At 42.8% G+C, this 16,932-nt stretch overlaps 2 protein-coding genes across 3 annotated transcripts in view; one reads left to right on the top strand and one right to left on the bottom strand.

The window, feature by feature from the left end:
• ABCD3 (ATP binding cassette subfamily D member 3) overlaps positions 1–10,231 on the bottom strand; it is a 46,679-nt gene extending 36,448 nt beyond the window's left edge. For both annotated transcript variants that reach the window (XM_081865898.1, XM_081865899.1), the window contains exon 1: positions 10,098–10,231. In XM_081865898.1, the coding sequence (XP_081722024.1) occupies positions 10,098–10,216 (119 nt within the window). In that variant the 5' untranslated portion in view covers positions 10,217–10,231. The remainder of the gene's footprint in view (positions 1–10,097) is intronic.
• A 9-nt stretch (positions 10,232–10,240) lies between these two features.
• ARHGAP29 (Rho GTPase activating protein 29) overlaps positions 10,241–16,932 on the top strand; it is a 120,957-nt gene continuing 114,265 nt past the window's right edge. Inside the window, exon 1 of the mRNA XM_081865694.1 lies at positions 10,241–10,345. The gene's annotated coding sequence lies outside the window, so the exon portion shown is untranslated. The remainder of the gene's footprint in view (positions 10,346–16,932) is intronic.

Genomic DNA, 16,932 nt, shown 5'->3' on the forward strand with positions numbered 1-16,932 from the left:
AATACATTACCTTTTACCTAGAAGAGCTTTGTTCTGCCAGCAGGCAGTACACACAAGACACTTGCTCACAACTGCAAATTCCTTCAACTGTTTCTTATGGGAATATTTTGTCCTTGTTGGGTACTTACTACTCTCCAAAAACCTCTTTTGTGAGGCTTCTAAAACACTTTAAAAAGCTAGGAAAACAATGTGCTAAAATACACAAACCACTGTAACAAGGACTGTGAGCCAGCTAAAGAAAAACCTTAAGTCAATTGACTGAATTTAGTCAATAGATAAAATCTCAATAAATTTACGTACAACAAAAATAGTTCTAAATAAAAGCAAAGCTTTCTTTTTCAGTGATTTGCGCATGTCCACAACAAACACATTTTTTCTCATACATGAAGGAATGGCTCTTTCAAGACAGCACTTGGCACCTGCAGTTCTTATAAGTACTTGAATTAAGAATTGACTGGGAGCACATTTTTAGTTGATCAACCTGTTCTGAATCATTGATTCTAACTGATTAATGAAAAAGCTGCAGTCCTGACTATAATAACTTGACTCTCACCCCAATTGTATTATCTTCCCCTTTTTCCTGTTCTCTCTTTGTATTCCACTGCACAATACAACCTTTGGGCTACAGAGCCGCACATTTATGCAACATTAAGCCACAGGAGCGAACAGTAGGCCTTTGTGCAAGTTATGTTCTAAGACCTCTGTGCTAGTCAAGTCTCATGATATTCTTTTGGGAGAGACTGTGAAAGGAAGAAAATGCAGGAGTGCTTTTCAGCACTACGAAGAATCTAGCTACTAGCCCAGAAAAAATGGTGACTGAGAGTGGATGCTGAGGCCAAACAACAGGGGAGACCACAGTCGCCTTCATGGCCTGCAGGTATACTTCCCCAAAGAACCTGACTGCAAGAAAGAGAATGCTAGACTAGATGGACCTTGGGACTGCATCCACACATAATACTAAGCCAAACCATGACTAGTGCAAATGTACGGGGTTTGTAGGGAGGCGATTGCAATCACTTTGCTTCTCTCCAGTCCTCTTAGCTTACATTGTCCGAATGCGTCATAAAAAATAAATAAATTCCTGGATCATGGTTAAGCTCTCTCCTCCTTAACCACGAGCAGTAGCTGAGGTTTGCTTTTAGTGGCAGGTAGTGACTGAGGAGAGAGCTTAACCACAGTCCCAGGTTTGCACAACATGCAAAGCCAAACCTTGGCTTAGCAATCAAGGTGTTACTATTAGTTTATAAAGCCCTTAACAACTTGGGACAGTTTTACCTACGAGATTGCCCCACCCTACATCTGATCATGCAACTGCTTTGATTGGTGGAACGGGCACTACTGCAGGTGCTACACAGCACCCGTTCTGCATTTGTAAGAACTCAATTGTTTAGTACAGTGCTGTGGCACCCTGGGGTGCCTTGAATGATGGTCAGGGGTGCCACAGGCAACCCTAGCCTCTGTCTCTCTTTCCTTCCCTCCCTCCTCTGCTGTCCCTTGCATCTCTGCCTCCAAAAGGCTTGCACAGCTGTTTGTTGCAGCAGCCCTAGCTACAAGCTCCCCAGGCGAATGGTGCTGCTGGGCTGGCCAGGGGGTGCTGGTTGCCAGGAGCTGAAGCGGCCTCGGAGTAAGCAAGCAAACGGGCAAGCGACCCCAGCCAGCCAGTCATTGCTGTTGGGAATGGACAGACAAGCCCCAGGCCCTATGGGGCAGTGTGAGAAGCACCTATCTTTGGGATGGGGGGAGGCAGCTCAGAAACCAGAGGTGGCAGCAGCGGCTGCCCAGAGGTCTCCCAAGGACAGGGGAGGGGAGAGGAGGCTGAGGGAGCACTCCACAAGGAAGGGTATTCAAGAAAGGGTGAGAGGCTGCCAGTTGTGCAGTAAAGGGGTGACATAACTGGGCTCCCAAGCCGCACAGGGGTGACTCAGAAAGAATTTAGTTGTCAAGGGAGCCGTGGACTCAAAAAGGTTGAAAACCTCTGGTTTAGTGTGACAGCACCTGCACTTTGTAACTCCCTGCCTATTGATACCAATAAGTGACCATCACTGCACTCTTTTCAGTGCCTGCCTACCCAGTTGCTGAGAATGTTGATGTCAGTTTAATCTATTTTAGTATTTAACTTTTGTATGTTTTAAAGTAGGGTTGCAATTTCCCCCCGATTTTCCTGTTTTACCTTTCATAAAGCACTTTGAGGGTTTTCTTACAATCAAACGGTGCATAAATTTTATGAAATAAATAAAATGAATTGAGCTGAGCTAAAAGGACTAGGATGCGAGTTCTGCTCCAGAAGCCAGCACACACATGCAGTCCCAGTCAGCCATGGTTTGCATTACCACATTGTGCAAGCCAAGCCATAGTCTGACCTAGTTGGACACTTTTTATGTTCTTTTGAGAGAAGTGGAATGTGACCGTCACTTAAAAAAGAAAAAAGACAGAGTCTTCAGGGTGTCAGCTAAGGCCTAAGCTTACTGATAGCAGACAAGACATGAACTCTACGTTTCACTGACTCAGTTTTCATGTGCCTTAAGGAAGAAGGAAGTCTCACGGCATTCCACAAATCATCTGAAGTATTTGCCGAAATCCTTTGTCACAGGTACCCAGTTAGAACGGTTCTAGGGTTACCATACAGCCATAAGCTCAAAAACACCCCCCCCCCCCAACTTTTGTGTCCGGATTATTTTCACTTTTTGAAATATGACAGTCCTAAACAGTTTGGTCTTTACATGGAACATCTAGCACTAATGCAGGCGTGGGAAAACTTTTTCAGCTGAAGGGCCAAATTCCCGCATAAAACCCTTCCGGGGGGAATGGCTTTGACTCTTACCTTTGTATGGTAGGTTACATTCCGGACACACAAAAGTCAGGTTTACCCGCACATACACGCTTCATTCAGGCAAGCAATGGATAGTATGGATAGTTCAAGGACACATTCCAGTTCAAGGACCATCACTCAAGGAGGGTGTGAAGGCAGTGAGGGGGTTATGGCCATAGAAGAGGGTGCATCCCCAGGGAGAGATCATGGCCTAGGGAGGGTCCTGAGGGCCAGACACACAACCCTGAGGCTCCCCACCCCTTTTCTAGTGAAATGAAAGACCCAATGGCTTCAGAAACATGCAACCTGCAAACATCCAAGGACATATACAATGCAATGCTACTATTTACAGGCTGGTCACAACAGTATTGCTCAGGTTGTCTGTCCTCAACTTTCACCTTGTTCCCCCAACGCCATTGGGGCAAAGAGTAAAGTTTATTGAATGACTCATGTTCACCAATATCAAACTTCCTACACTGTAATAACCAAGCAAAATTCATTTCAGTAGGGGAAAGGTCAATATGCTTGCTTGAGTTTGCATCACCATTTTAACACCCACGGAACTCGGTAATCATGATCAAACTCTTGTCAGGAGAGTTGGTAATACAGACTATAAAGCCCTTAACAATAAATTGCACAACATTCTAATCAAAGTCATCATCAAATTGGGATGAAACATTGTAAACAAATGGATAAATTAGAACAGGTGTCCTAATGTAGGCACCTACAAATCTTTTCACTAGTAACAAGTGCCTCTTTCCTCCAGCCAGAAGGACAACAAACAACACACATCCTTTCCTCTCAAGCTGTTTCTTATCTTCTTCAAGGGAGAGAAGATCCCACATGTCTCTTTAAACCTTTGTGTCAGGTAAACAAAAGTTTAGTGTTATGGGCAGCCATTGTATGATAGCCCTTCTGCTGCAGAAAAGGTGTTTGCTTTCTAACCCTGAATCCAGATCAATAATTTGTAGGTAGTGTGGTAGGGGTACTAAAGGCTATGGGAGGGATCCCTAGCCTTAGATTTGACAACTTGGGTCCATTATTATTTTGACTGGAAATAGCCATTTTCTATATAAGAACTGACACTCAGCAGTTCGTTTTCACTATTTATGGCTCACAATATACCGATTCTTATTTTTTTAAGATGGACACACACACAAACACACTCGACTTGGGCTGCCTCCTTTAATTCTAAATTATATACCACACAATCCCCAAATAAAAATTGATATCCATAATTTCTTAGAAAACTTACCCATTATCTTCACTAACTCATGATAAGAAAACCTTTTAGTTAGTCCCATCTCCCTTGAAGAAATTGACTGTTATTAAAAAATTAAAATCACATAAAGGCTCAGGACCTGATGGCTTCACTTCCAAGTTTTATAAACAATTCAAAGAAACATTATTACATTATGGGCTGCCTATTTAACAACCTAATGAGAAGGGAACCCCTCCCCAAAACATGGTACCACTCCAAGATTGCAACTATCCTAAAACCATTTGAAAACCAGCAGAAGGTAGAATCTTTTTGGCCAATCTCTGATTAACCAGAATTACAAAATCTTTACATCAGTGCTAGTCAACAGGATTGATATATTTTTGCACAAATAGCCCCAGACCAAGCTGGTTTTGTCCCCCATTGAAACATCAATGAACCAATCAGAAAACTTTTAAACATAATCAAATGTGGTATGGACAACTTCCCCACTGGTAGTCATGGCTTTGGACATTCTCAAGGCCTTTGACTGCCTAGAATGGGACTACTTGCTGGCAGTTCTATCTAAATTGCAATTGACCCGAAATTTATACACATTTTGAAACAAATACACTCTGCATCTTCTGCCACAGTAAGAATAAAGACACACACAGCTTTACTGCAGTCCATAGACACAAAATACACAGTACAACAATAGTATATGTCAATAGTATAAGTAATATAAATTCATCCCTGGTGAGGATTTGACAGGTAACAAAGAAAGGCTGTTTACCCTCTACCTTTTTGTTCATCCTAGCTTTAGAACCATTAGCTATATGCCTCTGAATACCACCAGACATTAAGAGAGTCCAAATTGAAAAACTAAACTGCATGATCGGGCTATTTGCTGATGATTTAATTACTATGACCCACCTGACCTCTTGAACACGGGAGCAGCCATACTTCAAGATCTTAACAACTTTGCAACACTAACAGGCCTGCAGGTTAACTTCTCAAAATCGGAAGCTTTATGCTTCAATGTACCACCTAAGATGCAAAAAGCATTCACAGAACACACAGGCATTAGACCAGGGGTAGGCAACCTAAGGCCCATGGGCCGGATGCGGCCAAATCGCCTTCTCAATCAGGCCCACGGACAGTCCAGGAATCAGCGTGTTTTTACACAAGTAGAATGTGTCCTTTTATTTAAAATGCACCTCTGGGTTATTTTTGGGGCCTGCCTGGTGTTTTTACATGAGTAGAATGTGTGCTTTTATTTAAAATGCATCTCTGGGTTATTTGTGGGGCATAGGAATTTGTTCAATTCTTTCCCCAAAATATAGGCCCACCACATGATCTGAGGGATGGTGGACCGGCCCACAGCTGAAAAAGGTTGCTGACCCCTGCATTAGACTCTGTCACACAACGCTTAGCTATTTAGGAAAAATTGCAACAAGAAACCTTAGTAGACTGTATTAACAAAACAACCCCCCGCATGGCAGAGAATTCTTCAAAATTTGAAAAAAATAGAGCAACACCCATTTTACCCTCAGAAACAGTTTAGCAATGGTAAAAACGATGATCCTACCAAAACTGTGATTTCTATTCCAATGACTCCCACTTTGGATCCCACTCAACCAGATATGAAGGTGGCAGAAAAAAATTAAATTCATTTATTTTTTCCTGCAAAGGACTCAAAATAAATGCCAAACTCCTGTACCTCCCCACAGTGGAAGGAGGCTGTGGTATCCCAAACCGGAAACTATATTTTATTGCTAACCAAGTAAGACATGCCATCCACTTTTTTTTGGATGATACCTCAAAACAATGGGTCCAATTAGAAACCGAACTAATTGAGGGAATTCCAACCTCCGCTTTTCCCTCCTTTGTTTTTGTTTAAACCAATTCACAAACCAAGAACTTATACACTGACCACTAATAATGAACCATACGTTGCAGATATTACTGCAAATTTATTATGCTATTTTTGTGATATACAAATGGCATGAGAATATTTGGTCTATTTATTCTTCCTACATTTATTATTTTTGTTCCTATGTTCCTTGTTTATGAAACCCAATTAAATGTTATTTAATAATAATAGTAATAATAGTTTGTTAGCTTCTAAAAGCAGAAGAGTCTCAGTTACCAAAGAGAGGATGTAAACAAGTATATGGCAACCTACTTTGGACTTTGTATCACAACATCTGATTGCATGTTATTTCAATTTGGCACTTAAATCAGCTTGGCAAACTGGCTCTGGTGCAGAAATAAGGTTATTTTATTCAAGCAAATGTTCATATAAGTAAACACTACTTGCAAATGGGAGGTAATGGGACTATTTTTATACTATACCAGGACATACAAGGTTACCATATGGCATTTACAAAGAATATAGATATGTTTCTGCTTCTACAGGTGAGGCAAGAAAGTTTAAACGTATGAGTTCAAAAGTTAACTTTTTCATGGACTTGCAGAGTGCTTTATCAAGCTTACTACATCTGCCACAGTTTTCAATATTCTTATTTGTTTATTTCATAAAATCTATACGCTGCTTGATTATGAAAAAAAACCCTCAAATATAAATAAATAAAATACCGTACTTAAAAACATACGAAAGTTAAAATACTAAAACAGATTAAAATCCCCACAACTTTCTAGGCATCTAGGTAGGCTTATCTAAACAAGAATGTTTTTAGCAGGTACTGAAAAGAGTACAGTGAAGACACCTGCTTGATCTAAATAGGCAGGAAGTTCCAAAGTGTTAAGTGCTGCCACACTGAACAACTAAGTTCTTACAAATGTGGAACAAGTAGTATGTGGCACCTGTAGTAGTGCCAATTCTGCCAATCAAAGCAGTTGATTGGGCCCATGTTGGGTAAGACAATCTCATAAGCTGCTCCCAAGTTTCAAAGGGCTTTATATACTAATAGGAACACCCTAAACTTGGCCCAGTAGCAAATTGGCCATCAGTGCAGATCTCTGAGTACAGATGTTATATGCTGATAAGGCCTCACTCCTGTCAGCAGTTATGCCGCAGCATTCTGCACTAACTGCAGCCTTCTGATCAAGTGTAAGGGAAGCCCCACACAGAGCACATTGCAGTAATCCAGCCTTGAAGTAACCAACTACAGTGGTACCTTGGGTTAAGTACTTAATTCATTCCGGAGGTCCATTCTTAACCTGAAACTGTTCTTAACCTGAAGCACCACTTTAGCTAATGGGGCCTCCTGCTGCTGCCGCACCGCTGGAGCATGATTTCTGTTCTCATCCTGAAGCAAAGTTCTTAACCCGAGGTACTATTTCTGGGTTAGTGGAGTCTGTAACCTGAAGCATATGTAACCCGAGGTACCATTGTACTGTGTAAATTTCTGGGCAGAAATTATGTCTCTTCATTGATATATATTAACACTTATTATGGTCCAGGCACTCAAATCTTAAATAGTAATACTATCTTCATAACAAGTCCACAATTCATTGTTTTGCATCCCACACTTGTCTGTTTAATCATACATGCACATACACAGTAAGGTATCTTACATCAGTCATACCCAGAGTAGACCCATTAAAGTCAATGGACAAGTCAATAATAATGATAATATTAATTTTATTAATTATTTATACCCCACCCATTCATTTCAGTTGGTCTACTCTGAGTATGATGAACACTGGACATCACTCATAAGTTTATTATCATTTGAAATACTTATAATCAATAATGAAGCAAACATGATAAGCATTGGGCAGTGAGCAAAACACATCCCTGCTGCAACACTGTGCCAGTAATTTTGCCACTCCTGGCATATCTTGTATCTCAGTTGTAACAATGCACACCAGCATCCAAAAAGGCGTTATCATCTTCTAAAATAATTTACTGTTACAATGCTATCCCCTTCTTAGGACCACTGTCTACAGGAAATTTGTTCCTAGATATGATGTCCTAGACACATGGACATCAGTTTTTTTGCATATCACGGTGATGCACCAGGGGGCAGGGATGGGGAATGCTTAAGGTCTTAAGTGTTTCACTTTCAAAAGATGGCTACTATTGTATTTTAACATTGGATAAAATATTGTTCATAGCATATCAATATACTGTATAATACTTCTCTTCAAACATTGCCTTATGGACTGTACCTCAAGGCAACATAGTATTGTGCAGAATATAAAATGTATAATGACATAAAAGCATTTTGAACTATAATAAAACTGATCATTGCCCAATAGTTACGAAACTTTTGCATCAATTGCATCCAACCTTTCTCCCAGGCTTTGACAGTCTACAATAACGTTTGTTATTATTTTGTTGTCAAAACTTTCTGTGTCTATAGGGGCTGTCTTCTGTTTTGTTTTGTGGTATAATATATTGATTTGTGTCTTTAACAATGTTGTAAGTTACTTGGAGATCGTTGGATAACAAGTGACAATAAGAAAGAAAGAAAGGAGTGACACAAACATGATCTAGATACGAGTGAGTCTATCTTTTAGATCTATCACTCTGATTATACACACGTGCAACTTTGAAACCAAATGAAAAGTATTTTATAAATATCACTGCCCAAACTATTATCTTATTATCCCTGCTATGACAGCTGCCAGCCTGCATACCATATATAAATATTAGTCTTTGTTTATCCCAAGCTGCATTTTTTTTCAAGCATTTAGGATATCTCCTAGGCTGAATACATCTGCCAAGTCATTCTTCAGAATATTCATAAGGAAATTAAAATCCAGAATCACAGGTCCCCGTCCCCCCTTTGAACTCATGCATGCTTACACACTGTCTTTACATTCTGCACACATACTCCTTGTGCTTCTGCAACTTTCTCTTTGGGAAATCTTGCCCTGGGCAATTTAGATAAATGAAATTACAGGGGAAAATCCAGAGCTACCTGTGCTTTATGAAGGCTAACTAACAAGTGCCCATAAGGAAATGCACATGCCTCTTTAAAGAACCCAGGTGACAGTGCTTCCCGTATCCAAAGAAAAGTATAGTTGTCTTTGTTTTCTGAATAAAAGGGAGCCTTTGGAGCAAACTTCAGTAGCATCCAGGGGGGAGAAATGGGGTGTCTGTCTAAACACTAACAGCACTGCAAAGTTTAATTCCCTTCTCAGCTGAACCTTAGTGTTTCCATCTCTTTAAGTAGGACTTCTTTAAATACTGTGTGACAGGCAGAAGTTCAGCAATTAGTACTATCTTACTGTCACATTTTGTGCAGTGCAATGGCAAGGAATTCAAAGCTTCAGCCCCCAGATTGACCCAGCTTGCCAGTTGCTGTCACAGTAACCAAAGCAGTGCATGTGAAGATATTCTGGCACTCTAAAATGCTATGTAAACACCAATTATTAATATTACGTTCTCCTATAAGCTAATCTCTCAGGTGTTTGAACGCAGCCAAGGGTCTGGTGTGCCACTAGATATCATGGGCTACAACTTCCAGCACCCACGACCCTTGTCTGTGCCGGCCGGGACTGATGGGTGTCAGGAGCCCAACAACATCTGGTACCTATCCCAGATAAGAGACACAGCATCATTAAGATAACTCAAGCTGGGGGGGGGGCTGTTGCACAGCACCTATTTTGGAGATCTACCTGCTGCAACAGGTGTGCCAACTGACCCTCGATACCTGTGCAACATGTGTAATGTGCGGCAGGTGTGCCACTTCTAACCATCCCCGAGAAAGGAAGAGCCACATGCTTTCCCGGGTTGAAACCCTCCAGGTAAAAGGATGTCAAGGTAACAAAGAGGGCATAGAAAGACTTCGGAGCCCCTGGGCAAAGCAACAGGGATCAAGGCACAGTGCGGCTTTGACTCGGTCAATATGGAATAGTTTCTGAATGTTCACTAAAAATGCCACGCCTACGGAGCCCCGGCAAGGCTCCCTCTGGAGTCTCCCTTTGTTTCCCACCCCCTTTAAGATTTAAGGTCTTAAATCACCCCCTCGACTACCGGGGGCCACTTTATTCACCCCAACCCTTCCTTTTATCCTGTCGGCGGAGGAGACAGCCGGGAACGTACTCTCTCGGCTGCCCCCTACACACCCCCCACACCCAAAGCCCCCGGCCCCCCATGACTCGCCCCCGACTGACCCGTGCAGGGCGGCCGCCTTCCTCCGCTTGCTGAGCAGGCAGAGCACCGCGCAGGCAGCGGCGGTGGCGCCGGCCATGGTGGAGTAGCGCGCGGTGAGGAACTTGCTGTAGGCGGCCATGGCGGCGGCGGAGGCGACGGCGAGCGCAGCCCGAGAAGCAACAGCGGCAGCGGCTGACCGGGGAAGAGGCTCGCCGCAGCGCGGAGGATGCCGGGGGGAAAGAAAGAGGCGGCGCCTGTCAGCTGAGGGGTAAGGCCGCAGCGGCTGAGGCCCTGCCCTCGCTCTCACTCCTCTCCAGGCTCGCCTCAGGCCCGACTCCTCCTCACACCACCTTGGTTGGTTGGAGGCGAGCAAGAGGCGCCCGGCCTGGTTAAGCGCAACGACGGCAAGCGGCCTCTGAGGGAATAAGAGCGCTTGCGCTGGGGCCTGGCTAGTCAAGCTCGGTCGCCGCTACTCAGGCCGTTATAGACGCGTCGTGTGTTGTACGAAGGGTGTTAGTTTCTACCCCCCCACACCCATTATTTTAGTGAAGTGGGTTCTTTTTTTTAGTGAAGCGGATTCTCTCCACGCAACCGCGGAGAACCCCATTGTTTTGTGTGGGTTTTTTTTACTACAACTCCCGGCAGACCCAGCGAGAATGGCCAGTGGTGGGGCATGACGGGAGTTGTAGTCGCAACAGCTGGAAGACTTGCAAGTTTCCACCTTCCCAGGGTTTATGGTGCGAGGTTGGAACTTCAGAGCGGGCGCCCGCCGTTATGGGCGAGGAAAATGCCCATTGTTGTGTGACAGGTGGGTTTGTGTGTATAGATGCCTTTTATATTGCGCAGGCACATACATCTTTACCATGTGTCTTTACACTTGCACCTTCCTGTGGCATCCCTATGAAGACAAATACTGTACAGTACTGTAGTTGTTATCTCCCATTTGGAAAGCTGTATATGTATCCTGTTTCCCCCCCTCCCACCCCAGACGCATTATACCTACAGCTTACAGTTGCACAACAAAATAGGCTCATTTAAGGTTAAATAAGAGATTCAACTTGTTCTACAGGTTTCTCTTCTTTCTTCATGTTTGCAGTCTTGCAAAATGAATAACTGGGCCAGTTAGTCTTTCTTGTTTAGCAGGAAAGGCAGTTCCAAGGCTCCCAAGATTTTGAAGGGTAACTGTAGTTGCTTAAGCCCCAACTCATTTCATTTTATTTCACTTTTAATTTGTACCCCACCTTTCTATATTGCTATAAACAAGGCAGTTGAGAAGCTGAAAAAACAACAAAATATACAACAAATATTACACATCTTATAACAATACAAATAGGTCAAAATTGAAAATGTGACATTAAAATAAGCAATTTATATCAAATTAGGTAATATGCAGATCATGGCCACTGGTCCCATCACCTCCTGGCAAATAGAAGGGGAAGAAATGGAGGCAGTAAGAGATTTTACTTTCTTGGGCTCCATGATCACTGCAGATGGTGACAGCAGTCACAAAATTAAAAGACGCCTGCTTCTTGGGAGAAAAGCAATGACAAACCTAGACAGCATCTTAAAAAGTAGAGACATCGCCTTGCCAACAAAGGTCCGTATAGTAAAAGCTATGGTTTTCCCAATAGTGATGTATGGAAGTGAGAGCTGGACCATAAAGAAGGCTGATCGCCGAAGAATTGATGCTTTTGAATTATGGTGCTGGGGGAGACTCTTGAGAGTCCCATGGACTGCAAGAAGATCAAACGTATCCATTCTTAAGGAAATCAGCCCCGAGGGCTCACTGGAAGGACAGATTGTGAAGCTGAGGCTCCAATACTTTGGCCACCTCATGAGAAGAGAAGACTCCCTGGAAAAGACCCTGATGTTGGGAAAGATGGAGGGCGCAAGGAGAAGGGGACGACAGAGGATGAGATGGTTGAACAGTGTTCTCGAAGCTACCGGCATGAGTTTGATCAAACTGCGGGAGGCAGTGGAGGACAGAAGTGCCTGGCGTGCTCTGGTCCATGGGGTCATGAAGAGTCGGACACGACTAAACGACTAAACAACAACAAAGGTAATATGCAATAATCCATTAGAATATAATAGCACACAATAATATTAACTCTAAGAATATCAGCGAATAATAATTAAACAGAAAATCACTCCCAACAGTTTCAGTGAACCATTACTAAACTATGAGCAATAAAAATAACAGCAAAGTCACAATACGTAAAATATCACAATACATTTAAAAATCATGTTAAAATACCATACTGAATAACAAGATAACTTACAAAATAATTTTAATTTTTTTAAAAATCTGAACTCCCCAGCCACTTCTGCTGCTCTTAAACATGGCTTGGGAGAGGCTGTTGCTCAGTTAGTCTCAGTTAAGAGTGTGGGAGGCTCTTTTTCCCTTCTTCACACTAACTGAGGGAGCTGGCAGGATGCTAGGACGGTTGTAACTGTTAAAGTGAGACAGTAGCAAGCTCTTATGACTAGTCACATCTCCCAGCCTCCCTTGGATTGTTGTGCTATTTGGTTTTTGTTGTTGGCTTTAATGCAAGTCGCTTTGAGTTGTCTTGTAAGAAAAGGAACTAACAAATGCAATAAAATAAGGCCTCCTTTTTTAGAACTGTAGTCCTTAAAGGGCCAGCCCTCTAGCTGCAGACAGGGCCTTCTGCCCGTGTGGTATAGTGGTTAAGAGCGGTAGACTCTGATGAACTGGGTTTGGGGCCCGCTCCTCCACATGCAGCTGCTGGGTGACCTTGGGCCAGTCACACTTCTCTGAAGTCTCTCAACCTCACTCACCTCACAGAGTGTTTGTTGTAGGGGAGGAAGGGAAAGGAGATTGTTACCCGTTAGACTCCTTAGGGTAGTGATAAAGCGGGATATCAAATCCAAACTCCTCCTCCTCTTCTTCTTCTTCTTCTTCTTCTTCTTCTTCTTCTTCTTCTTCTTCCAGGCATCCTGCCTGGTGCTCTCCCTATGCTGTTGGAGGTAGGCCTGGAGGCACTCAGTTCCTTGGGTCAAGGGGAAAGTGGACTCAATGAAATCTGATTCAGGGGGCTAATGCCTGCTAGCTTCCCTAAACAGATGTCTTCTAAAAGTCTGGTAGTTGTTTTTCTCTTTGACATCTGGTGGGAGGGCATTCCACAGAGCGGGTACCACTACCGAGAAGGCCCTCTGCCTGGTTCCCTGTAACTTGGCTTCTCGCAGCAGGGGAACCGCCAGAAGGCCCTCAGCACTGGACCTCCGTGTCCGGGCAGAACAATGGGGGTGGAGACGCTTTAAGGGCTTTAAAGGTCATGAGTTCATGAGCAAAAAAGATGGCTGAGTTTTTCAACTACCTAAAACAGCTCTTCAGGATGATAACATGGATGCAGTGCTGGAAGAGAAGCAAATGTATTCAGTGCCAGCAATGCCAATAAAAGGAATTAACTATTTACTCCCAGCTCCTGCCAACCTAGCAGTTCAAAAGCACGTCAAAGTGCAAGTAGATAAATAGGGACTGCTCCAGCGGGAAGGTAAACTGCATTTCCATGTGCTGCTCTGGTTTCGCCAGAAGCCTCTTTGTCATTCTGGCCACATGACCTGGAAAAACTGTCTGTGGAAGCGGACAAACACGGGCTCCCTTGGCCTGTAAAGTAAGATGAGCACCGCAACCCCAGAGTCGTCTGCGACTGGACTTAATTGTCAGGGGTGTTTTATCTTTACCTATCATTAGTTTTCGATCACAACCTCTTCATCAATAAAACCAGAGATCTGCCTTTATTTTAGTCAGTGAAAGATGGAAAAGTAATTAAGTATTGTACACCCAAGAATCCAAGACTTGGTAGTGTGAAAGTTGATTAACATTTCCTGTATGAATCAAACATTTCTGTTTACAGCGTATTTTCTTCATACTTAGGTTGCTCAAGACTTTCTTCCATAGACATAATTGTTAGGAGTTGTCCATCTTTCGTGTTTTGACTTGCCGCTTAAATATTCTTTTTATTACAGAAACTTCAGAGTGTTAACTGAACTATAGATTTGTGTCTATTGTTTAGAGTGTATTCAAGCCCCAAGGCAAGATTTAAACACCATTTTTGCAATGTCACCATTTTAGAAAACAGGCATTGTCGCATTCACTATGCTAGCTACTGCAAGTTGAGTAAAGTTATGGGAAATGTCCTTGGTGGCAACAAAAATGGAGTTACAGACTCCTACTTTTGAGGGCCACACACAACAACTTCACATTTCCTCACCCTGTGTTGTTTTTTTTTAGAAAAATAAGATGAAACTATGGCTTGAGACCTTCCTAACTAGGAAGGGAAGCTTCTTAATCACATTCCCTTGCAAGTGATAAGGAAGCATGATTTGCCATTGCATCTGAATGCAGCTGTGCTTTTGCAATACTGTCTATGATTTAATCATACACATGCTATCAGATTATAGCCGAGGTTGGGCGTTCCATTTACCTGTGTGTAAAGAAATGTGCAAATGAGTGTGAGCGCATGCTGCCAAGCTTTGCTCCCTCTGGGGCATTGCCCTTCATCTTGTAATATTGAGGATGTAGTTCTGAAGAAGGGCAAGTTCTCTACTCATGGAGGCTTCTCACATCATTTAGAGCTTTGCACAGGATTTGCCCTGAAACTGGTAGAGGGCTGTAAACATAACCAAAGGCAATGTGCCAGAGGAGGCAGGATATTATTATTATATACTGTGTTTTTTCTATATTTATGTGATAAATAAATAAAAGACATAATAATAATAATAATAATAATAATAATAATAATAATAATAATAATTTTTATTTATATCCCGCCCTCCCCAGCCGAAGCCGGGCTCAGGGCGGCTAACAACAATCAAACAATCAAATAATCACACATTCTAAAAATATTTCATTATAAAAATTAATTAAAATCAAATCAATGGCAACCGATTAAGCAAAATTCTGTGCAGGTTGCCAGAGGAGGGAGTCAGGCTGCGCCCTGACCAAAGGCCTGGTGGAACAACTCTGTCTTGCAGGCCCTGCGGAAAGATGTCAGGTCCCGCAGGGCCCTAGTCTCTTGTGACAGAGCATTCCACCAGATTGGAGCCGCAGCCGAGAAGGCCCTGGCTCTAGTTGAGGCCAGCCTAACCTCTCTGAGGCCTGGGATCTTGAGGATGTTATTATTTGCAGACCGTAGGTTTCTCTGTGGGGCATACCAGGAGAGGCGGTCCCATAGGTACGAGGGTCCTAGGCCGTATAGGGCTTTAAAGGTTAAAACCAGCACCTTAAACCTGATCCTGTACTCCACCGGGAGCCAGTGCAGCTGGTATAGTACCGGATAGATAGATAGATAGATAGATAGATAGATTCTTTATTGTCATTACACAAGTGCAACATTGCACAAGTGCAACGAAATTGGATGCCATCCCTTAAAAACAACAAAAGCAAAACAACAACAACAACCAAACAAACCACATTCCAGCCACACTCACACCCACACCCATCAAACTCCCAGGTCACACTATCGAGTTACTGCATTTAAGAAGGCCACAGCTCTTGGATAGAAACTATTTTTCAGTCTATTTGTCCTTGACTTGATGTTTCTGTATCTCCTGCCAGAAGGCAGTAGTACAAACAGACTGTGTCCCGGGTGAGATGCATCCTGCAGGATATTGTTTGCTTTCCTAAGACAACGGGAACCGTACAGTTCTTCCAAAGATGGGAGGGGATGACCAATAATCCTTTGGGCTGTGGTTATGACCTTCTGGAGCACCTTCCTCTTCCTAGCTGTACAGCTGGAGAACCAGGCACAAATACAGTATGTGAGAATGCTCTCTATGGAGCCTCGGTAGAAGGACACCAGCAGGATGAATGTGATCTCGCAGTGAAGACCCCATAAGGAGTCTCGCCGCGGCATTCTGCATATGCAGGGCTCTGAGTAAAAGAGACTGAAGCAGAAAAGGTGGCGGGGGGGCGCAATCAAGGAAAGTGAGAACCAGGATTATCATAACTACTAGAGAAGTAGTTGACTTCCTGCAAGGGTCCCTAACCCCTGTGGGCCTGTGGGTGCATTTTGAAATCTGTCATGGGACCACAAAATACCCATTTAGCAGAAGAAAAACTGAACACCCCCTGAACAACAAAGCAATGGAAAAATTCAAGCAAATTCCCAAAATAAATGAGCTTTAAAAAACCACATTTACAAATAAAAATTGTGTGGAATAGGAGGTCTTGGTGGGTATCACGAGAAAGTCTTTGTGCCATGCTTGGGATCCCAGGATTTCTACATGAAGCCTCCAGAAAGGGGAGGTAATGCTCATTTGGAACCCAGTAATGCTAGAGTGAGCCATAACCTGCTGAGGAAGGAGACACTCCCAGCAAATTAAGGTCAAGCCATCTGTAGGCGGTCTGCTATTGCAAAAAAGAAAATGCTTTTGTGTGGGCAGAGCTTGGGACAGAAAATGTGCAGCACATCATGTGGGGACTTGTAGTACAGTTTTATAACATCTAAGTTGAAACGATGCTGATACCGTAGTGGGGGACATGGTAACAAATGAATGTTGTTGTTGTGTTTTTTTTAAAAAAATATTGAATGAATTTATGTTACAAAAAACAATGCAACCATACTACCACTAAATATAATTAAGAAATAAAAATTACATACATCAATATTTAGTTTGCTATTTGTTATTTACCATCTTATTTCAACCCAAACATTCCATACAAAAACACACATATATGCAGATACCTACACACCCAAACACAAAATGATAATAATGGAAGTAAATTTCCCCCCCTTTTAGCTTCCAAAATCTTTTTTCAACTTTGACTTCCTGTCAAGTCCCTTAGCATATATTTTATCTTACAATCGAATGTACACAGAACAATAAACATTT

Source organism: Podarcis erhardii (genome assembly GCF_964252035.2).
Source record: "Podarcis erhardii genome assembly, chromosome: 6".
Classification (NCBI taxonomy): Eukaryota; Metazoa; Chordata; class Lepidosauria; order Squamata; family Lacertidae; genus Podarcis; species Podarcis erhardii.